The sequence below is a fragment of the Gorilla gorilla genome, chromosome 2 (genome assembly GCF_029281585.2).
Source record: "Gorilla gorilla gorilla isolate KB3781 chromosome 2, NHGRI_mGorGor1-v2.1_pri, whole genome shotgun sequence".
Lineage (NCBI taxonomy): Eukaryota > Metazoa > Chordata > Mammalia > Primates > Hominidae > Gorilla > Gorilla gorilla.
In genome coordinates, this window is record NC_086017.1 from 16,954,877 (window position 1) to 16,980,013 (window position 25,137).

The 25,137-nt window shown below is 35.6% G+C and overlaps 1 protein-coding gene across 4 annotated transcripts in view; it reads left to right on the forward strand.

Annotated features, from left to right (window-relative positions):
• The window catches only part of GRM7 (glutamate metabotropic receptor 7), an 892,306-nt gene that overhangs the window by 291,078 nt on the left and 576,091 nt on the right, over positions 1 to 25,137 (forward strand). For all 4 annotated transcript variants that reach the window (XM_055383687.2, XM_004033530.5, XM_004033531.5 and 1 more), the window contains exon 2: positions 9,321 to 9,537. In XM_055383687.2, the coding sequence (XP_055239662.1) occupies positions 9,426 to 9,537 (112 nt within the window). In that variant the 5' untranslated portion in view covers positions 9,321 to 9,425. The remainder of the gene's footprint in view (positions 1 to 9,320; positions 9,538 to 25,137) is intronic.

Sequence of the window (25,137 nt, forward strand, 5' to 3'; positions counted from 1 at the left end):
CTTGCAATCCACACACAAAACTACTTGGATTTCAAGAAAATGGTTACAAACCACTCACAGAATGCTGAAGGTGTTTGGCGTTATGTAATTAGAGAGATGAAAAGTGAAGAAAAAAAGAGTTGCAATAATTGATGATAACTTCCATCATGAGTAATTTAAAGTTGTGTACAACTCCAGATTTTAAGCTAATTCAAGATTATTAGTTCTCTCTCAGTAGTTTGGAATAAATTAATAAAAATTAAATTACCCCCAAATTAGAATTGCTGCCCAACCATCCTATGTGAGCAGAGATGATATCTAGAAAGGAGATAAGTATAAATCAAAGGGAGTGATGTTTCAAAGAATGGGCCCGAAATGGTTCTTCAATGATTTTCCCTTTTGGGTGATCCATATCAATAAAGCTTAATAAGAACTAAGAGTGAAATTACTACTAACTGTGAACTTAATAATGCCCCACTGGGAGTTCATTAATATCTCAACAGGTACACTGAAGCATTATCTTAATTGCACATAATACTTTCAAAAATTCGCCTTTTACAAGTTTCGTGGAAACTACCCTCTAGAACTAGCGTTAGTGAATTTTGTTTTGCCTTTCTGTATTGCAATTTTTTACTGCCCACATATGCAAATCCCCCAGGAAAATGAACCACATTCGCCTTCCAAAAAGTAAGATACTCCTCAGGTGACTGTCCTTGCTACAGGCAATGTGTTTATAATACAAAGCAGACTACAATAAAGACAGGAAGAATATAATATAAAAAAATATACTGAGAAAGAATGTAATATAGAGAAAAAATATAACATACAGAGGAATAATACAAAAAGGGAGAAAATTAACGTGCATGAAAACAATTTCAGAACTTTCATTGTGTTCTGAATAAATAAAATAATTTCCTTTATGTAAATATTTAGAAATTTATTTTTATGAGAACTAAGCTTGCAGTGGAGCAGTGGTGGAAATTTGGATTTTTAAACATTTCTATTAATGTTTTCTAGAAGACATCTGTACTTGAGTCTTCAGTGACAATTATTGACAGTAAGATGATGCCTAAGGGAGTATGTTTCCAAGCCTAGGAGATCCTTCTGCCTAGTAGCAGTTTACTATGTAAAAATTATGGGATAAAATTAAACTTGACTCAATCTTGTCAACATTTAGAAAGTGAAAGTGAGTCATACATGCATAATATTTCTTTTTTTATTAGAAATGACATATAATTATTTTCTCTGGATTTGTTTAATATATTATTTTTATTCATTTTTTTTTCTATTTTAACTTGACAGTAGTATGTTAACATCAAGTAAAATGAGGACCCAAGACCATAAACACTGTATTTGCTATGTGGGCCTGGCAGCCTGGTTCCTGAGGGGAGAGGAGTTAAGGAAAAGGCAGGGCAGAATCTGCCTCTTTAAAATGACAAATCCGAGTTATGTCTGGCAAAGTTTGAATCCTGAGGCATCATAGTTTATGTTGCCTAGGTTGTCAGGGACTAACGCCTAAGAAAAAAAAAAAAAATAGAGTGAGCAGCTTCCTAAATGACTTCCTTGGTCGCTTTACCTTTGATCTTCCATCCAAATGATAGCTTTCTTTCTCCTACATTCCAGTGTTGAGGAAGGAAATCCCCAAAAAAGTATGCAAGGAAAAGAAAAGGTGAGAAAAAGTATTTGCCCTGGAGCCTAAAGCAGCCCATCAGAGACCTACCCAAGACAAGAAAAACTCCCAAATACTGTGAGTGTCTCTGGCCACACCAACTCTGTGGATGAGGAGCAGGTCAAAGAAATCTGTTCAGTTAGCTTATTCCATTTTATCCATTTCCTGGCATACCCATTTCTTCAATGAATACTGATCCGTTCCTATTCTGTTCCCAATAGAGTGATATCCAATGGGGAAACAATGATGAGCAAGGTCTTTTTCTTCCATAAGGGTAAATACTCTCAAGGAATGGGGAGAACAATAAACAGATAATGATACAGATAATTGTTTAATTAGAACTGTGGCACTTGTTACCAAAGAAAACTACCATGTTCCGGAAGAACCCATCAATTGACCTTCCTCTAAATTCACCGTGCTTTCTGGGGCAAACATTGTAGAGGTTAGGGCAGAGCCTTGAGCACCTTTTAGTGATTAATGTGTGCTGTTTATTGGATATAACTTAACTTTTGATCATTCTTTCAGTCAACCAAAATAATTCAACCACCACAATACATTTTATTGATGAGATATGAATATTTATGTCTCAAAGGTATATATAGGTTGTTTATGATATGTTATTTATGTGTCCATTTTAACTATTCTTGAAATTGTTTTTTCCCCTAGCATTGTTTCTCCTAGAGTTACAGGAATTCTTAGAACCATAAATTTGCATAAATATTTTAAAGGTAAAATTAGAAACCGAGAATTGGGCACTTTTTTTCTATCTTGAAAGTAGGATCTGAATTTTGGAAACATTACATCTGATGACTTGAAAGAGTATGATTTTTATTGCTGTTTTTATTCCCTGTTTGCTTGTTTATTTTTAACAATGGCCAGGAAAGTTGACTTCAACATAAAATTTATATGATAATTTTGAGGCATGAGAATTGCTCTCAAACCTTGATTACTTGAAATGAGTTTTCTGTCTTGTCATCAGTGTCACCTGACTAGTGCCTTGAGAGAAATAATTGGAGAGATTGAGAAGATTTGAGTTGAGAAAAAAACTTGGGGGAGAGAGATGCTTTTACAGCTAGTTGGAGACCCACATAGAGAAGTGAAATTAGTTCTGCATCTAACCGTGAAAGGCAGAAAAAGCATAGAGGATTCTGGACATGCAGGTGTTGGTGGCTCAATATTTGGAGTGGTGGCAATTCAGGACCAGAAAAACCCACATAATGTCTACTCTTCATTGGAACGTCATTAAGAGGGAGTGTGAATGCCATATAGACTCCTGGAGAAATAAATACATGCCATTTTATCTAATAAATCAAATTACCGTCAGTTCATTCAAACTGAGAAATAACATAGTAACTTGAAGACAACACATCAGAGAAGACTGAGCTTCTTTAAGAAATGGAAATGTAAATATTTTATACATTAATAGTGAATTTCATAAGACATCCAAGTGCATGAGATAATATCTATGTAGTGGTTTAATTTAAAAAATTCCTGTGTTTCTATAGATATAATTTTATATAAAAATGCATAAAAGTGATAATGACATGCCAGTAAATATTTTTTGTTCTTAAAACACTGGCTATTCACATGGCTATCTACTCAAAAACAAAAACCAAAATCAAAGTCCTAGCCCATAACAGGTAATATATATTAAGTAGATCCTAGATGCATTAAAATGTTTAAATTTAAAAATCAGTTATGCAAATATATAATCATAAACTATAGGTGACAATATGCCCAATCAACAAGATGTTAGACCCTTTTTATCACTGACAGCTAAGAAGCTATAGATGTAGTAGATCTACTATAGATACAGTAGATCAGAAGAAAATGTTTTTGTATATCAGAGATACCATGAATAATACTAATAGTTACATATTCCTCTTTCACATTAAAATAAATACATAATCACTTTATAGGCATACTGGTAGACACGAAAAGAAGGTTCTTTGTACTTTATTTAAGCAAAGAAGAGTGAGAAGTTAAAATATTAAGTAAATAATGGATTTGGTAGTATGAATATATTGTCCTGTTCATTAATGTGTTACAGCATGTGGGAAAAAAACAGACACATTTGCAAATGATGAAAGATTGAAAAATACTGGCATAAAGTTTAGGTTTTTTTCACAATTTCTTTAAATCAGCAAAAGGAAAATTAATTTAGATATACATTACATTATTAGTAAACTGTAAATATATGTTACCATATATCTATATGGTAAGCCTTCATTTATAAAAGCAATGGAGACATTTATTAAATTCAGTGAAAGAAATCACAGGAAGTGCAGAATAGATTCCTAAGATGTGTTCTGTTGTTTGTACACATTTAGACTTAGCTGCTCGTTAAGACCCAAAAAGATATTAAAGGCATACAGTGACAAGTGGAGGCACATTATAGATAATTAACTACTACTGTTAAGTTTGACCAAAATTCCACCTTTACTATTTTTTTTAGTTTTTTTATATTACTATATATAGTCTATATACTACTTTATACTCTATAATATATACTACATTATATAATATTATATAATATACTATATTATACTCTATAATATAATATACTATATATTATACTATATAGATACTATATTAACCTCTTAAAGGATTAAGGGCTATAGGTATTTGATTTTCTTAATTGGTAAAGAGAGAAAGAAAGAACACCACAGAGATTTGGACGTTTTGTCATATTTTCTCTTTACAGTACTGAACACCTCAAGGATGCTGGAAATAGTTGGTTCTACAGTGATATTAGAATGATCACAACATCTAGCATAACACAGCAACACACAGCATTCAGAATTTGTAAATTAATCTGAAGCATCAATATAAAAATGAAAAACTTAGTTTTAATCACTGCTTAAAGTTATTTAGTTACAGAAGCAAAAAGGTCTGTAGCATTCTAAAAAGTACTGATTTAAAAAATGCCTAGGGGAAATTTGATTTTGTAGAGGAGACACCTTGGATGTTTGGAAATGTATTGCACATATGAGAGCGTGAATTCATGCATAGATCTTTTCTCTGAAAGAATGGAATACCTTATAATAAATTATCTTCAAGGAAATAAATACATTTTCTTCTCCAAACAGGATTCTAGATCAATGTATAGTTTAGAGTGATGTGTCGATACAGCTGATTATAAAGATACTTTCATAGGTGATGAGTCAGCAGAGATTTAGAAAAGAAAAAGCTCCTTGATATTGGCCTTGGCAATGATTTTTTTGAACATCACACCGAAAGCTCAGGCTACAAAGCAAAAATAAATAAAAGAGGCTTCATCAAACTAAAAAGTTTTTGTATAGCAAAGAAAACAATCGATGTAAAGAGACACCTAAATAAAAGAAAATATTTGGAAACCAGTCTCTGATAAGGAGATAATATCCAAAATATACAAAGAACTCACACAAATCAAAATCAGGAAAACAACTCAATTAAAAAATGGGGAGAAGATCTGAATATACATTTCTTCAAAGGAGACCTACAAATGGCCAAGAGGTACATGGAAAGGTGCACAACCGCAAGGAAATGCAAATCAAGACCACAATGTGATATTGCCCCACATCTGTTATGGTGGCTATAATCAAAAAGACAAAATGTAAGAAGCATTGGTGAGGGTGTGTAGAGAAGGTTCCCCTTGAATAGGTGATAAAAGGTTTTGGATGTCTCATCTTTCTCATGAGAGAGAATGAGAAGTTATAAGACTAAAGGTAGGTAGTATGTCAGAAAAAACATGAAGTGGTTGACTATTCCAAGTAAGGGGAGAGAAAGGCTTAACCAGGATCACACAATGCAGGAGGAAGAACATGTTATAAAGGAAGGGAAAAAAATGAATTGTAAGCCATTCTAACCAGAATGATGTTTTCTTAAAGGGGAATTGTAGCACAGGGCTTAGGAGTAAAGGATTTAGAGATGTGCTTAAAGTGAATTCCAGATTTGCCACTTACTTATACCTAACCTTCAAAGTGGTTCTTGATCTCTCTGTGTCACAGGTTCTTTATTGGTAAAAACAGAAATTGTGTTAATGTGCTGTTGTGAGGATTAAAATAAAATAATGTATTACAGCTCTTAGCATGATGTTTCACACATGGGAAGACACTAAATTATAATTTATAATATTATCATTATTTTGTTATTGTTCATAGAATAGGTTTACCTAGATATCCTCAGGAAGTACAGTTCTGTGTCTCAAGTAAAAATAAGAGCATCCTATATCAATAGCAAATATAAAGAAAATGCTTTCAAGAAATGTGGTGGTAGATGGTGACACAGAGACTGTGTGAGGGTCCCCACAGTATTTTTGAAGCAAGTCATAAACTTATATAGAGAGGGAGACTTTGGGCCATATGATCTAGGAGTTCCCTTTCAATTCTAAAAGTGTCTTTCTAAATCTAAAGAAATGTCCTACAAGTTCTAGCTAAGACTTTATATTGACAAAATAAAAATTTAAAGATAAGCTTCTTAATTTAACTATATATTTTTTTCAAGATAAGAAATTAGAATAATACTAGTTGGTTTTTAATTGCTCACTGTTCAGAAATAACAAAAGGGAAAGGAATTTTTCCTGTTATCGCTCTTGTTTTTCTGGAAATTCTAGCTGAAGTAATTAGAAAACTAACTGAATCATTATAACTCGCTTACATGGAAATCCCAAGAAAATAAACTGAAAGCTATTACAACTAAAAAGAATTATAACAAGGGTAGAAGACACAAAGAAAATCTACAGAAATTAATAGATTCCTATATAGCAGCAATAAAGAGATAACAAAATGAATATTTTGTCTCATACATAATGCAATGAAAATAATTATTTAGAAACAAAGTTAAGGAATGTGCAAGGTTTACATGGAGACAATTATAAGATTTTAGGAAGAGCAAGAATGAACAACCAAATAGATAAAAGTAGATAATTTCCCATGCGGGAAGATAAAATGTTGTTAATATTTAAATTCTACCCAAATTTATTTATAGCTATAGTATGATTCTCATTAAAATCTTAATGGAATTTTATTGTTAACCTAAAAATAATTATCCTAAGGCTAATAAGGAAAATTAAAAACGTGATTATCCATGATCATGTTTAAAAGGACAGCTATGAAGAGGGAGTATGCTGCAACTAAGATAGCCGCAAAATACTCAAAGCTCGTAACAGCTAAAATAGTAAAACACTGGTCCAAGACTTGAAAAAAAAAAATCAAATAGTAGAAGATACACCCTGAAGACCTAAGGATGTTTAATAATTTCATATAGAACAAAAGATGTTCTTTTCTGTCATTAAAGAATTTATTTAGAATTCTTTAATAAATGTCATTAAAGAATTTATTAATGGTGCTAAATCAAGTAGTTAACCATTTGGAAGGAAAAAAGTATGGATTACCGTTCTTTTGTATTTAAAATCCCAAAGTAATTTCCATGTAGGGAAAGATTTAAATGTAAACCTCAAATATTTTTGTCACTTTGAGGTAGAGCGACTTAAACATTATTGTGAGGAAATACTCATGAGTATGTATAAAGGCTTGCATTAGCTCTGAGGATTTTGTTTTGACTTATAATGACAGTGAAAACTTGAAAAGGTTTAAATATTTAACAGTGAATGTTAGGCTTAGGTTAGGTCAAATATTCATACAGCAGAATATTATGCAACCAGAAGGAAAGAGAGAAAAGAAGGGAGGATGGAAGGAAGGGAAGGGGAGACTAAGATCCATATTTTAATAATAAATAATATTTGTAAGCTCATAGCAATAATTAATAACTATATATGTGTAGTAGTCTGCTTTCACACTGCTATAAAGAACTGCTTGAGACTGGGTAACTTATAAAGGAAAGAGCTTTAATTGACTCACAGTTCAGCATGGCTGGGGAGGCCTCAGGAAACTTACAATCATGGTGGAAGGCGAAGGGGAAGCAGGGCACCTTCTTCACAAGGCTGCAGGAAGAAGTGACAAGCAAAGGAGGAAGAGCCCCTTATAAAATCATCAGGTCTTGTGAGAACTCAATCACTATCACAAGAAGAGGGTGAGGGAAACTGCTCTCATGATCCAATTGCCTCCACTTGGTCTCTGGAGATGTGGAAATTATGGGGATTATGTAGATTATAGTTCTTGATGAAATTTGGGTGGGGATACAAAGCCTAACCATATCAGTATCTGTGCCTAACCAAATATACACACAAAGGCAATAAGAAGGTACAACAAAATGTTGACAGGGATCAAGGTATTAAAATTAACCTGTTTTCTTGTGTTTGTTTCTCTACATTTTTATAAATAATATATGTTGTTAATTTTCATTAAAAAGCATACACTTATTCTAAATAGAATAGGTTATAGATGTTTTTAAATCCTATTTGATACTCATTAACAAAACCATTCCTGTGCAATAGCCAAATTTTTATGAAGAGAAAAGAATAATAAGATGACAATATGGTCCTCTGATAAAGATTAAAAGTATTTTAGTTCTCTAAGTTCAAGAAAAAAGGCCTAAGAAGAGATGGAATATCTCTTTTTATATAGCTGGAGTGTTATCACACTAAATTGCCTTCATCAAAAGTTCAAGTCTCCATTTCCAAAGAAGACTGGCAAGAGAGAAAAGGTCCAATAGCAGCAAGAGAAAGTATATCTAGATATTTGAGTGAAAATTGAAGTTAATTGCTAAAGATGCCTATTTATCATTTGATCAGTTGTAGGTACCAGTAGTAGCACTCAAAATAATTACTATGTAGGCTTTAACATTAACTTGAAAGCAAGTAACTAAACATGAAGCATAATAGCCAGGACAATAAGCAACATCATTTTTCATAGGTTACATAAATTCTTCCAGTCCTTCATCTCTATTGCTACAAGGGATATCCTTATAAAGCCATATTTTTATCTCAGAATAAAATCCTTATAGGCAAAAGTTCTAGAGATCTTCAGGACATTTGGTGAATGCCATGTGGGGTAGAGGTCAGAGGGTTCCCTGAAGGGAAAAGATAGAAATCAGAGGCCCCTGTGGCCTCCACTCAGACAGTACTGCCAGCTCTCTCCCAGAATCCAAAAGAGAATTTGGAAAATTTTGAGGAAAGCCTGTCAATGTGCAAAGACCACTAGAGTAAATGCCTTGGGGGTGGGGAATTTCTCTTCCCTGGGGCAAAGGGTATTACAGAGCTACTTTAAAATGTTCTTGTGAAGAATAAATTAGATAATGCTTGTGACTTACTTAGCTATTTCCCTGGAGACCATCCACAATCAATCAGTGTTAGATGGCTAATGATATCCACCCAGTATTCACAAGCTGTGCCAACTAAACCAATCTTTATATACACTCCAGCCAGGTTGTTGTATTTTTATTTCTATTGGTTTATAAGTAGGAAAGCATGATTCACCATGTTTGGTAGAATGGTCATAGATCTTTTTCTTCTAAACAACCATGACCCTGACCTTGGAATTCCCATGCTAACCTCCTTCCCTTATTCCTAAGACAAGGAAATAAAAAGGCAAGACGCTAAAGTCAATACTTTTGTGCTGCGAAGAAGTAGATGGTTGCATTTAGGTGATCTAAAATTACATGGTGGTGTTTGGCAAAACATGTATCCCCTTTGCAGCTCAAACCCTGTATCTTAAGTAAACTGTCATAAGTATAAATGAGTCTCTTACATCCTGATGGTGCACTCTCACGTGGTGCTTTCTTGTCTTTGCAGATCCCCCAGATTAGTTATGCATCAACGGCACCCGAGCTAAGTGATGACCGGCGCTATGACTTCTTCTCTCGTGTGGTGCCACCCGATTCCTTCCAAGCCCAGGCCATGGTAGACATTGTAAAGGCCCTAGGCTGGAATTATGTGTCTACCCTCGCATCGGAAGGAAGTTATGGAGAGAAAGGTGTGGAGTCCTTCACGCAGATTTCCAAAGAGGCAGGTAGGATGAGATTGCTCTGATCAAGCTGGCTCTCTTCAAACGTCTGTGGCTTGTAGAGTTCTCTTCAAACTTTATTAAATAAGCACTACAGACTCTTACATTCCCAGAGTCCTGTGAAGTACATCTGTAATGTCTTCATTTGTATGACTTTGTTGTTTTTGGAGAGATTTTTGAAGTTGTGAAACTGAGATCCCTTGAGTACTAATGGAATAAATGAAGAAAAAAAATATGTACTAAAGTTAATATCTTACTTCTGCCTAATGGGTAATAGGGTAGATTCTAGCCTGTGTATGAAAACGTGGGAAAATGTGGCTGGATGTACCTCCCCATGAAGACTCTTCCTCTCTGCCTTTCTCCAAAATGGAGAGAATAATTTAGAATTATGTGAATGCAATCACTGTGCCACTTTGATTTGAAGAATACCTGGAATTCCTCTGAATGACTTGGCCAAAACAAAAGTAAATAAATTATCCAGGCAGTAGAATGTATTTAGACAAACAGTCTTTCAAACTTGAGATTATTTTGAGAGAGTTCTCTTCAGCAGCCCTTGGAGAGGATTCTCTTACGTTTGTTTATTTAGCTCAGATTGGAAGTAATGGGTTCAAATGTTTGGCCACCTGTCTTCCAGTGGGCAGATTTTGAAAAATGAGACCAAATTCTTACACTTAGAAATTCTGACAATAAGTATTCGGGTTTCCCCATATGGATGTATTGGATATGGTAAATACATTCAAATATGCATGCTTAGATATTCCCACACTCTTATGTTAAAATTGGGTGCTCAGTGTTGTTTGTAAGCATTTCATGCAATTTAAAGTGTTATTTACCAGAACAGTTTACTGACCATAAAAGCAAACAAACAAGCAAAGCGATAGAAAGAGAGCGCCATGTTATGAGGAAAGATGTCATACATTGTGAAGGTACAGCTTTGAGTATTTGACTGTCAGACTACAGATATACTCAGAAATATAGTGCTTCCAGATAGGGATGATGCTAAAAGAAAGAAACTAGGGCTTGTTTATAAATCTCATGTTTTTAATTCACTGCATCATTAGCTGTAATTTCAAAACTTCACAGGAGATCTGTGAAGATCTGTGAGATTCTTATTCTCTTCCTTCTGACTTAACAAAGCTGACTAAATAGCTTCTAATCGTTGTCAAGTCTCGCTCTAACCACTATTTCTGGGTTAAAATGCAACACTCAGAAAAACTTCCTTTGTTTTGTTGGCTTGGTCTTACACTTCTAGTGTCTTCTCCCACAGCGCCTATCACAGGTTAGTATAATTTCTTATTTGTTTGTTTGTTTTTCTATCTAATCTTCATGACTATAGGAGACCACGTCTGTCTCATTTTCTACTATGGCCCCAGGTGCTACATTCCTAAGGGAAAAATTTAGGCTACAATTCAGTTAGAAACTTTCTGATTAGGAAAGAAATCTTAACTCTGGCCTTGTGGCAGGCTGTGATTTATAGGACTCATTAACAATTGACTTCATAAATCCCCAAAGAGGTATCTAATCATTTTTGATGACTATGTTTTTCTTTCTTTCTTTGTTTTTCTGAATCCTGCCTTGATCAAACTAAAGCTGGAGGCTGACTTAGAAACATATCTAAAATTTCAGGATAGAATTAAGTAGATAAAATAAGATGAAAAGAACATATGGGTAAAATAGTAAGATAAAGCTTAGAGATAAAGGGCAGATGCCATTTTGCACTATATCATTGTTAAAAGTAAGCCTCAAATTTAACACTGAACTTTAAACTGGATGAAGCAAAGGAAGAACACTGCCCATTCTGTTACAAGATTTACAGTGTTCATGAGGTCAAAATCATGTTGATTATTCTGTAAAGTACAGCTTTCCTTGCCTTGGGATCAAGATAAATGTTTGCTCTGGGTCTGTATAAAAAACTATATTCTATAGACAGGTCAATGGTGACTTTCACATGGTTGTTTATTCCTGGTGTCATTTGATGGAAACTTAAGACGTTAATATCTGAGTTTGCTATTATATATAATGACTCTTCAAAAAGGAGAAGCTCTTATAATGTGATCTGAACTTCCCAGCTCATATTTTTAGCTAATCCTACATTGAAAAGCCCCAGCTAAAAAATAAGGATTCCATCAGTGGCAGCCATTTTGGATGAAATCTTTCCATCCTAGAGCGTTTCCCCTTGAGGACGGGAGTAGCTAAAAAGCCAGCTGGTGCTGCAGAAATGCAAGGAAACAGTGAATGTTTAGGTGATGTCTTGAAAATTAATACCTCTTCAAGGTATTAATAATAAGTAGTATGGTATTTGGCATGTATTTATAATAAGTATTTAATAAGTATTCTTCTTTTATACATATTATAGTATTTGGCATGTATTTATAATAAGTATTTAATGAGTATCCTTCTTTTATACATATTATGGTATCTGGTACGTATTTATAACAAAATGCATTGGAACTATATCACATGTGCAAGTGATTTAGTTGCATGAACTTATGTGATTTGCAAACACCCCTTCTTTTCAATTAGAAGAAAGGAAGAAAGAAAGATTATTAGTTTAAATGGTGTGGAGTAAGTCTACTCAGTTTTGGTATGGCCTAGAGAAAACATGAAATTCATTCAGTGAGTTTCATTTCTGAGGGCCTCTCATAAGGCGCGCATCTTGCTGCTGCAAAGGTGATTCTGGTATTTAAAGACACGCATCCCATGACCTCTAAAAAGAATCCATCTCCTTCCTCTGATGTTCAATTGAAGAAATAATCATATATTCTCGTTCCAAAACAATAAGAAAATAAAAGAAAAATTTATCTATTGGAATTTCTGGGCATGCACATGGTTAGGGAATTCTCCAAGGTAATTTTAAATGTTCACTTTTTTCTTTACCTGCAGGCTTGAAAAAGTCACCCTCACAAAAGATACAAACCCAATGTGTATGGGTAGGTGAGGCGATGTGGCACAAAAATAAATAAGCACACTGGTTATGCTGTCAGAAAGACCTGGATTTGAATGATGGACTCCATCACTCTCTTATTTTAACAATTTTGACACATGCTTTAACTTTTCAAGCCTAAACTTCCTCATAGAAAAAATGAAATTAATGATTTCTGCTTCACCAGATTGATAGAATGTATAAGACGGTGCATGGGGAAGCATTTAATACCCAACAATATCTGATGACATTGAATCACAATGGCTCCCTATAAATAAGTAGAGTTACTGTTTGAGTCTGAAAACTTTGAAAATAACTTGAGTGGTAGATGTTATCTGCCTTGAGTTGTAATTAGAGGGTTATTTTTTAAGCCGTTTCTATTCTTATTAACATGCTGTCATGATGTAAGATGGATATGAAGAAAAGGAAGTGAGCTATTTGGATTGTCCTATGTATGTAGAATATGTGTATGTGTATGCATGTATGTGTGTGTGTGTGAGAGAGAGAGAGAGCAAGAAAGAGAGAGGGGGGTGCATAGACTTGATGGCGTTGTTTCTGTGTACTGCTGGAAGGTTGGAAGGATTTACTTCCATTGTTTCTGAACAGTTTGACTTTGAAGGTTGTGATTCTTTTCCTCTATAAATAGCCTCACCCTTTTAAAATGCTTTAGCTTCAAAATTTACTTTAGACTTAAATCCTGAGGCAGAGGCTACTTATAAACCAGAGCCTAAAGCATCTCCACCATGCTCACAGTCACGGTGCGCCGATAAGCGCCTCTTCATTATTTACCGATAGAACGAACCAAGACTATGATGTCAGAGAAAATAAGCCATCCTTTAATAGAGGCCATGTAATTGTTTAACACATGGAAGTATAGGCACATTTTCACTAAACTGTCAAAGACAACCTCAATACTTATTCTTTCAAGTAGAGTCCGGCAGATTTAAATATGTGTGGATACTTTTCCTTGTTGAACTTTCAAAGAGAACTGTAACATGATTTTCTCAGATGATGAGGTTTTGTAAAACAGTTATATTTGCATAAATTGCCCTGTTTATTTGAATGAATGCACATGCAATAGCAACAAAGGCAATTTATTTCTTAATATTGCAGGGAAGGAAAGAAAATCCACTCTCGATGTGCTTTAAAATTCAGGTCAGCAAAAATGACCTAAATTAGACATTTAAAACTCCTTTATCTAAGTCAGGGTCAAGGTAAATGTTTATGATAGCATGTGGCACTAATAAATTCCAGATCCTTTTAACCAAATCTGATTCAAGCACTATAAGACTAAGGACTACATATGTGACTCTTACAGTCCATCAGACTATTTCCAGGAAAATCTCATGAATACTGCTTGACAATATAGCACAAATAGTAACAACTGTTACTGCTATGCTACCATCATACATGTCGACTTCTCAAAACCTAAAAGATCTATCCTTTTGATATTTTACGGTGATCACTTAACATAGTTGTATTTCAATTGTTCTTATAAAGTAATTATTATTATTCAGATAAACTCTAGAATTTATTTTTAATTAATACTTTATCATAGCCTAGCATATTTTTTCCTAAAATACTTAGAGGAAGATTTGATTAACTGTTATTAACTATTATTCAGCCTTCAGTTGTTTAGACCTCAAGCTCTACTAAAAATACAAAAATTAACCTGGCATGGTGGCATGCACCTGTAATCCCAGCTACTGGCGAGGCTGAGGCAGGAGAACCGCTTGAACCCAGGAGGCGGAGGTTGCAGTGAGCCGAGATTGCACCACTGCACTTTAGCCTGGGAGACAGAGCAAGACTCTGTCTCAAAACAAACAAACAAGCAAACAAACATACAAACAAAAACCAGAGCTAGATGGATTTTCCTACTATGGGATTTCAGAGCACTGTGTGCCTCTCTCCTTCACAGACACAATGTTCTATCTTGTTGTGTGCATTGCCCATTGTTAGTCTTTGCCAATTTACTTTAAGCTCCATAAGGGCAAGGACATTTTCCTGTGTTTCTATTATCTAGGATAATTCCTAGTACATAGAAAGCAGTTAATCATTATTTCTTAACAGAAGGAAGAATTGTGTTTTTCCCCTTTGCCCTTTAGGAAAAAAGGAAGCATGTAGAGAAACACCTTACGATATGTAATTTTGCTAGAAGGCCATAAAATATTACATCCTAGATTTGCTTGCTGTGGTTTAGTACAGTTGCTTTCACTCTGAATTTACATCATTATTTCCTCTCACCATTCCTATATAAAACTGATAGCAGTATGGTGCAACCAGGCTGTAATTCCTAATACCACCATCTATATTGAATTCTGTTTTTTTTTCTTTCTGTCTGTGTCATGGTGATTATGGAAAACTCTGACACATTTTAAAACTAGATAGATAATTTTCCTAATGAGGTGTTTGGTGGTTCCAGCTTAAATATAGATACTAAACATTTGAGAACTCAATTTTAAGACACAAAATCACAAAATTCTTATAATGTCATTTATCTTTAGGTACATTTAAAACTAACCTGTAAATTCCTCAAGAAAGACTTGCATTTCATTTGTTTTGGGATCCTCAGTGGTTAGCACAACATTTCAGCTTTTAACTCATGCTTCATTTGTTAGCACCTCTTGAGTATGTCCCCTTCCCCCATCATTACAGTGACCTCTGAGACCCACTTAATTCACCTTGATTTATAGTTATCATTATCCATTCTTCCAGAATAATCCCTCCAATATAGTATCCATTCAGCTTTTTAGATAATCTTTCTAAAACATAAATAAAGTCATTTCAGTATCTGTTTCTGGTTTTCTCTTCCACAGAGGATCAAGTAAAAGATGTTTAGCGTGAAACAAGGTCCTTCATGACTTGGCATCTGCTTTAATCTCCAGTCTCATTCCCATATTTATCCTTTTTCATATTCACCTTGAGCCCCCATACATATACTCTTTACCCCACTTATTGAAACTTCTGTGGATTTGCGGATATTCTTTGCCTTTGCAGAGGCTCTGCTTTCTGTCTGGACTACCAGCTAACTTCAATTTATTTTTTCAAAACATGACACCTTGGAGAAAGCTCTCTGTTACTGAGTCTTCCTCTTTTGGAATTCGTGGTCCTCTTTTGGATTGTGATGTATACATTCATCTTTTTAACAGCACAGTATTCTTACATCTATTTCCATTGATAAATTAATAGAGGATCACTAATTGTGTAAGTTTTGATGAAAGAAAAAGCTTTTGCATCGCTGTAGAGCTAAAACAGTCAGATATTCATGTTCCTAGCCTCCCTTGAAGCTAGGGTACAGTTGTTAATTCAGTCTTGGCTAATCAGACATGCCTATCATGAATGAAACAAAATCTAGGGACACAAAAAAGGCTGGGGCGATGGAAAACCCATTTTGTTGACAGTAACAGCAGTAGCAGTAAAAACCATTTGTCACAGATAGATGTGGTATCCAGCATCAGCTGGGTGCAGTAGAACAATCTCCAGCTTCCCTCTTTCAGAAGAAACTGCAGCAGTGCCCAGTAAGCTTGGTACTGTGGATTTTTTTTTTTTTTTTTGGCTTTGATTCTGACCACTGAGCCTCCTTTGTTTCCGCTTATTTTCTGATTTTGTTTCCCAGGCCTTCCGAGGGATTCTGTTTATTATCCCTCATAACTTAAATTATTTTTCTGCTTAATCTAGACAGAACTGGCTTCTGTTGTTTGCCTTCAACCTTCATGAATATAACCAGGGGTGTCTCTTTATGAGTTCCACAGCACCCTATTTAAACTCTATCATGGACTTTGTTGTATTTCATTGTAATCATCTGCCTAGTTATCCTCTCTCATTAGAGAGTAAAATTCTCGAGGCTAGACAGTATGCTACATTTGACTTTCAACACTCGATACCCGGAGCAGTGCCCAACACAGACTAGGTTTAATAAATGCATGTTGAATTTAAAAATAATGTGTTAATGATACAAGTGGTTATGTCTTTGAGGCTGTAGTGGGTACAGTAAAGCAGTTGAAAGTTTTTCTAATTTGAATTTTCTGAAGTGATCATTGATCTGCTATAATTAACTTTATAGGAGGGAAAAATGGGACAAGAAATCTGGTGATATGACTTGTACTTATGCAATATGTATCTGAATGGTAGGTACTATTTCAGGGTACCTTCTTTATTGTAGGTACTATTTCAGGGTAATAATGATAAATAATAATTCTAGTAGAAACAACAATAGGACAAAAAAAAACCCCTCTGTTTTTAAAGAGTAGAATTACATATTTAGAGTAATGAACACAGCCTGGTTAGGGCATACTACAAGGAGAGATTCTGAAAGAAGGAAGATCTTAACTAAATCCCAAAGGTAAGTAGATGTTAACCAGACAAAGCTGACCTAAACAGGTTTGTGGATGACATACTAGGAAGAGAGAAGCGTGTTAAAAGTCCAAAATAAAATTGCTTGATAGCATTTAAATACTTGAATGTTGCAAGAGAAATACTATTGCTTTGAAAACTTGTGTGAATCTTGAATTAATATGATGGAAAATTGTCTTCCAAGCAATGTGGTAGCCATTCCAAAAAACTTTCTGGCTTTTAAACCAAGAGCATCGGGTTCTGGCCCAATGCCTCCAATAACTCACTGGGAACTACCCTATTGTTTCTCTGGGTTGGAAAGTCATCACGTATTAATTGAGAAAACTAGTCTTTCTTGCGTCAGACAAATCTCAGATGTTTATCTTCCTAATTACAAAGGATGGGTTTCTCCCAGGCTATGGATTGTCATTTTTGCCATGGGACTAGAAATAGATAGTGACAGGGTATTTTTGTTGGATGAGAAAATAGTGAAAAATCATATCTCAGCGATCCCTTCTCATCTCTTCTGCCTGCCATCATTGCACTTGATAAATTTGAGAGAATATGAAAAGATCTGCAGGTGAAGTGAACTCTTCCTTTACTTGCCTATTTAGAAATGACTGCCATAGGATGCATGTGCTAAGGAGAAAAAGGTGATGGGATTCTGGCAGAGAGGTTAAAGATGCAGTGTAAGGAAACAGCTCATCTTTACATAGAGGGGTAGAGACTCAAATATGGAGAATTTTACTGAGCCATGGAATTTCTTGGTTAATTGGCTGAGGGGGAAGAGCACTATTGTTCTATGATAGTTTACATTGGGAAGTAGCCACACTTTTGTAATAATATCATTATAATCAATAAACTTTAGGGGCAAAATGTTTAGTCTTCCCTTTTTAAGGAAGATGCATTCAGCCTTCAAGGTGAAGCTTTCTCTTCCTAGTCTTCACAAAAATGTTCAGAGATTCCTACTTCTGTATCTCATCGGTTTTGATAGATGGCAGCAAGAGAGATAAATTTCAGTAGGAAAATTTTATATGTATATTGGAAGGATATTGATTAGTGTATAGAACTCGAGGAAAGTACCCAGAAAAAGTTTCAAGGATAGCCAGATCTAGAGTAGCTAAAAATTTCAGAGTAGTAAAACTTACTTAAATGCTTAGTGTCATTACTGAAGTCTGGCTTATCCAATACGTCCTCCACTCATATCATGGTGCTCAAATTTTGGTATCTCATGAGAGAAAGTGAACTAGTGACTCATGGCACTTGCCTATGTTTGGGTTTTGGGAAAATAGGACACCTTGATTTTGAATCTCTCCAAGGCCATAAACAATAGGGAAGATATATTTCCCAATGTAATTTTAGTGTTGTAACCAAAAGTTGAGTAGTTACAGTGCAAAAAAATGCTATCTTTTTGGTTGCCCTTACGAAAGGCTCCCCACTGTTCCACCCCCACCCCTGGAATACACAAGTAAAAAGGAGTAGGCTTTAACTGTGGCCACACACACGAAATGCAGTATTCATTAAAACAGAGGCGTGAAAGTGGGCATCGGACTTAGTCAAATGGAGAGTTCTGAAAAACAAGTTGATACCCCAATCCAAGAAACATTAAATTAATAAATGGTTGCTTGCAAAATATCTATTTATTGGACTTCAACTGCTTCCTAAATTGTTTCGTATTTTGAACAACCTGATATGTGTAAATGCAGCCTCTTTGAGACCTGCACAAAGGGATCTGTTTTCCTTTAATTTGGCAAACGGATTCCTGCTGTTAAATCTTTCAAGATATTATAGAAAATTCTACAAAGCTCCACATGAATTGCAGTAGCACTCTCAGTCAAGCTGAAGGGGAGCAGATGATAAACATATCCGGCAGTAATAGTAGCCGTCCCAAACACACTGCATTGACTGACTTTGAAATAATAGTTTGACCTTGCGTAGCTCCAAGTTTGTCTATTTCCAATTATTCATAATGCTTGTTACTCTTTTGCCTAGATGACTTAAAAGCAAGCACTTAAACCATATTGTCCATAATCACTGGACAGTATTATTCCATTGCATTAATATTTTACATTTGGCATCAGTTGTCAAACAAGCTCCTGTTTAAATAGGCAATCCTCAAGTATCATTACACTCTAAAAGCAATGATATTAGGGTGTACCATTGAGGAACTAGTGTGTAGGTTGTGAGAAGACAGAAGAGCAGACAGAAGGTGCTCGTAGGAGACTAAGTATTAGTCATGAAACAAAAAGATCATGAGTAGAGTCTCGATCACAGGATGCTAAGTATGGGGGGGAAAGCCATGGGGCAAAGTACAGTCAGGAGAGGATGGCCCTAGTAATCAACTGCTTTGTGTGTTTTCTTTATATTGCACTATTTTCTGGAATATTCCCTTAATGTTATTGAACAAAAAGTTTCCATTTCCTCATGCAATGTGGGTAAAGTTTAGATGGAGCTTATTTTCTCCGAACAAACTCGCTCAGCCTTAGATGACTGCACTTAGATAGAGTAATGGCTTTGGGTGGCAACCGGATCAGTAACATAAGACACTTCTATTGAGCTGATTCTCACTTTGACTGGCTTTTGACTGATAATTATTATTTGCTCCTTGGCTTGTGTTCACTTCCTTCACAGGGAGAATGCATCCCCATATCTGTTATATGAAAACACAAAAACTTGTTTACAGTTGACTGTGTACAAAAAACAACTTCAGCCTTGAAGTCAGTCTCCTAAGTGTAAACTGCATGGATTAGTTCACAGTTAAATAATGAGGACCTGCCCTTTTGTATCATGACCTTGTCTTATGCTGCAGAAGGGAGGAACTGGTACTATGCATCACAACAACAAAATTTTTAGTAATTTTGAAAGTTCTTTTTAATCAACATGAGTTTTTTTTCATTGTTGTTTTCACTTGTTAATTTAGTCTTCATTGGATATTCAAATCACTTTTTCAAAACATTTTTGAGAATTGACCTCTCCCCTAAAAGTGCAAGTGAGATAGACCAACGTGGGATACTTAAGCAGAAAAAAAAAATCAGAATTCTTTGAAAGATTATTAGGCAATGCAAAAAATACTGAGGAAGATGTAAGGAATCAAGAAGCTTGGACTGGATGGGAAAAGAGGCTACTCTAGTGATGCAAGCAGCAGAAGATGACAGACTGTGTCTTCAGGGTACCACCAGAAGGATGAGTCAGCTCCAACTCCATGGAGGCCTTCAATTCTGGGCTCCAAACTCAGCATCAAGTAAGAAAGCACCCCATTGTCTGCAGTTGATCATGTGGTCATCCATTGGCTATAGGAATGTGGGGTAGTTGACTGACGATTCCATAAGATGGTTATTGTAGATATTTCAGGATAAACATAGAATCTTGATACCCAAAGAGTAAACAGCAAGGGAGAAATGATAAACACACAGGATGAAATGTGATAAAATAGATTTTCTTCTCTGTTCTTGTAGTGCACATTTGGAAAAAAAGAAAAAAATTAATAGTGATATAAATTTTTCTAGTTAAAGTAGTTCTGTTGAAATTTTGAAATTTGAAATGAAGGGATTTTTTTTTCCTTCTTCTTTTTTCTTTTTCCTCTAACTAGATCCTCAAAAGAAACCATCACAACTTAAAATACATGTAGAGGATTGTTCAAGCTACTAGCTTTCTAAAAAGATACAAAATGTAATTTTCCAAGATTTACATCTGTGATATGGTTAAGAGTTTTTTACAGGATAAGAATGGCTTTTGCTTCTTTGTGCTGGACAGTTTGTATAAACAAATGCTATTTCATTTTTTTTTTTTTTTTAACAATCCCCACATTCCTCCAAGCAACCTGTGGATTTTTGATAATGGCAGTAAACAAACATTCCTTGAAATGTAGAAGAGGCAGAAGACAGGCCTTGTTCCTGCATTCTTCCCTGCAGGGACATGGATTTAATAAGGTGGCTGAACAATCTGTGCTGAAGCCCAGGAGAACCAGGACTCCTTAAGAAAGAAAATGACAGGGGCTCATCGCATGCTGGGATAAGGATGAGAATCTCCTGGTAGTGCTAGCCATGCAGTCTAATAAAAACTTTTCAAAAACTGTGTGGGAGAGCATTGCAGAAAGAAAAGTTTTTAGTAAAACTAGCTTTATAGAGTCTACCATTTGTTGTTCAGTTGGGAAAATGCAAACTGTAGGAAGAGGAGTTATTTAACACACATCTTCATTTTTTCTGAGATATGAATAGGTAAAAGAATGCAAAGGATAGAATTGAAATGCAAACGTAGGTAAGGGTTAATATTCTGTCGTAAAACAAACTTCCACAAGTAGGCTAACACAGAGAAAGAAGATTGAAGACCTCTGCTTTAAATCTCTTCCCCACTCTCTCAGCTTCTGTTTGGCCATTCAGTTATTTTCCTTTGTCTTTTATTTTTCCTGGACAAGCCAGTCCCTGCCCAACAAACTTTGCTTCTCTATAGGCTTTTACTCAAGCAGTGTCCTCTGCTGAGAACATCCCCTCTGAAGCTCAGTTGCCTGGTAAACCCTCCCCTTAGTGAAGTTTCTCCAGTATGTCCCCGTCTCCCCACCCTACTCCGTGTCGTGTTCCTGCCATCAATACATATATCCATGGCCACACATTTAATTTTGTCACTGTTGTAATATGAAAGATTGTGCACTCCTTCAGGGTAGCTACAGATATTAAAAATAGGGAAGATGAACTAAACATTATCGGGCATCTCTCCCAGTCCAGGTGCTGATCAGAGCTTATAATACAGTCCCACGGAAATATTAAATACTAAATAAACATTTGTTGATGTAGTAAAATTCTGGCATCTCCAGTCCATAAATCTACTTGCCTTTTTAATTTAAATTTTATTATAAATCTCACCTCTCTAGAGAGTCTTTTAGCCTACCCTGTGTTATATTAGAGACAAACTGCTATAGTAACCTGGTAGAGAAACATGTATTTCCTAATTCCTTAAAGGTAGTTTAGCTACAAGTTTATGACAGATTATAAATGTATATAATGTTAATGCTAAGTTTCAGATTGCAATAGTAGTGATTTTCTTGTTGTCAGTTCTGTTGAGCTTGTTAAAGCAAGACCTAATGTAATTATGTTTTAAAATTGAAGCTTACACTAATTCTGCCCATATATTAAAAGGTTTCTTTTATGTATCCAATACATGAAGTAGATTTTTATAGATTAGTTATGTGTGTGTGAGAAAGATTAAGATTAAAATAGAGAGATGAGACATAATTTGAACCAAAACATTAAAGAAATGTTGATTTTAATGAATCGGGAGATGAAAAATGAGTGTTTTCCCCCTAAATTTTAAAGATCTGTTAACGTGAAATACAATAAAACACAAAGATTCAGGTGAAATATATATTCTAAAGGGCAAGAATATTACCTGGCTCAAGATCAATTTGCTTTATTTAGCTTTTGCAGCATTCAAGGACTAAGTTCATCAGATAGGGAACAAGGGTGAGACTAACTTCTTTATTCTTATTTTCCCCCAGAGTGAAAGAGATGAGCCTGGGAGGGAGATCAAGCTTCATTCTATGTTTTATGGAGAAAGACAGAGATTGCTAGCAGGAGGTGGATAGATGTTCAATACCTGTTATTCCTTCTTCCCACCTTCCCCCTCTTTCATTCTTCATTCCATTTTCATCATCTCTCCAAACATCAGTCGAACACCTGAATATGACTATTTCCTAATGGTTGGTAAGCATAATTGAAAGCCAGATATACCTAGGTTTAAATACTAGCTCTACTCACATTAGAAATGTGTGGGTCACCCTGTCCTCTTGAATAGTGATGCCTATCTGTCTGTGTCAGGATGTAGTAAGGAAGCCCATGTCTAGTCTGGTACCTTTAAACCAGGACATCTCCTACTTTTCAAAATGACTCAAAAGTTGAGCTAGCCTTATTTTAAAAACTAAAAGTTCAAAATCAGTGGTGACATGAGGACTTACTTATTTAAAGTGCTTAAGCTTTGGTTTTAGAGTTTCTAAGAGATCTAGTGGAATTTGCTATTATGAAAAGCGTTACCCATGCTATTATGAAAAGCATGAAAAGATTAAGAAATCTGGCTAAAGGTCAGGTGCCCAGCTTCGAGGAAAAGTTGGGCTTTTAGGGATCAGGAAGCATTAAAGGCACAGAAACTTTACATTTTGGGAGTCATTTTGTTGAGTAGGTGAAGTGAGGGATTTGGTCCTGATATTTGGCTGCCCCATCTCTATGTGGGAGCTCAAAGTTAAAAACCCACTGTAGGTAAATTAGAAGGACAGCTCTTGAATCTGGGCCAGTCTATATCCCTTCTGTGAAGTACTAACAGCCAGGCTATGTAGCCTGGGTGGGAGCCCAGATAATGTGAGCTGGTAAAGGGTATTGGAAAAGTGCCAAGAAATACCAAGCTTTTGGTTTGTAACCACTATAAAAAGTTTATGAACATGTCAGAAGAATGGATGAGTGATTTGTGAGGTCTTAACTAGATACCCCAGTTTCTTCCTTGTTTTGGCTCCTTTTCAGAATGCCAGGAGAGTGCATGCAGGGATTCCATCTGATCACCCTCAGTGTTCTTTCTCTGGTCCTGCTGTATAGATTTAGGTTTCCTTTCTTTTTTAAGGGCCTCAGTTTGCTATTTCCTTTGATGGCTACCACCACTGACTCCCTTGATATCTTCTACTCCCTTGCCTTCACCTTGCTTAAGACTGAGAAAGGAGTTATATTTTGTCACTAGCTCTTCTTTTTCCTCACTGTGTACCCCACCAAACAAGATTAGTTCAAGTTAAAAAGAACCTATTGGAGGTAAACTGGGAGAGTGACTATTGGATCTGGGCTGGTCCCTTTCCCATATAATTAGGTCCCTGGTTATATGTTCCCATAGCACCCCATACTTCCTCTTTCAGAAAAATCATTTCCCTTGTAATGCTCAGCATCCATATCCTGTTTGACTGCAAACCTACTAAAGGGAGGTATTGTTTATCTTGGACTTCGCTGCCAGTCCTTAGAACAGTGCCTGGACACAGTGTGTTCTCAAATATTTGTTGCTGGAATAAATGAATGAACTAAATCAGTCTTTTAGGGATTTATTGTTAACCACCATGGGAAAATTAAATAAATGCAGGGGAGGAAAACATTCTAAAATTAGAAGACTACTTTCTACTCTCAGCTTCTGACTCCCCCTGAGCTAAGAACCAGACAGCCTTAGGCTGGTAACTCCTATAAGCTGGTCCTCCACTCATGCTGACCCTATCTTTACTGTACAGTTCACTTTTCACGATCTGAAGGCACCACCAAGATAGATCCAGGAGTGACAACTCCAGTGTAGGTGTCCACTGTTCCCTTAATCTCTACCCTGCTCCAAGTATAAATAAATTGGGGCCATTTCCTTAGATATTGGGGTTTTCTCAAGAAATCCTTTCCGTTTGTGGCATGGGTCAAATCGCTGGTAGTTAAAAAGGTGTTAACTCTTACGTGAAATAACACTTTTTCTTTGTAATGACCTGAAAAAAAAAAAAAAAGAAATGTGTGGGTCACTTACTCTGATCTAGTTTCCATTTTTGTGTTTATACTACAGAAATAAAACCAGTTCCTTCCTTAGAAGGCTTTTTTGAGAAACAAGTAAGATACCTAATGCATGCAAATGCTCAGCATGGTACCAATCATAGATTAAATCTATAAACATTAGCTACTGTGATGATTATTATAATGATTACTCTTACCCTAATTATGTGAATATATTAGTAACAATATTAATAGTCCTTCCTTGCTCATTACTTCTATTATTTATTCAACAAATATCTGTTCAGTGCCTACTGGTGTCAAGCACTATTCTAGATCCTAGGGGTGAACAAAATAGACCCAGACCTTGCCTGTGAATTTAGGTGAGATGAACGGGAGTAAACAAATAACCACACAGTGTTAGGCAAATATCTGTGCCCAATAAAAACGATGTCCTTTTATTTGTGTTGCTTACATTTTATTGGCAGATCCAGATGGCTTAGAAACAGGGTGAATGGAGCTGAGATGGCAACAAGCATTTGATGATATTGCCAACATAATGCCAATAGAGCTTGCTAATTACTTGGCTGCAGAGGTTGAAGGAGATGTATATATTTAGGTTGTGAACAACTAATTGGATGGTGATGGTTGTTACGAGCAGATTTAAAGAATGGGGTAGGGATCGAGAGCCCTATTTTAGACTTGTGAGGCTTGAAATGCCTACAGTATATCCAAGTGAAGCAGTTGAACAGGTAGTTAGATGTATAAATCTAGAGTTAAGAGGGGAAGTCCACAATAGAGACCTAAATTTGAGATCTGTGACAAAAATGCTGTGAGATGGGAAGCGATTACTTCAGTGGAGAAGATGCCTGG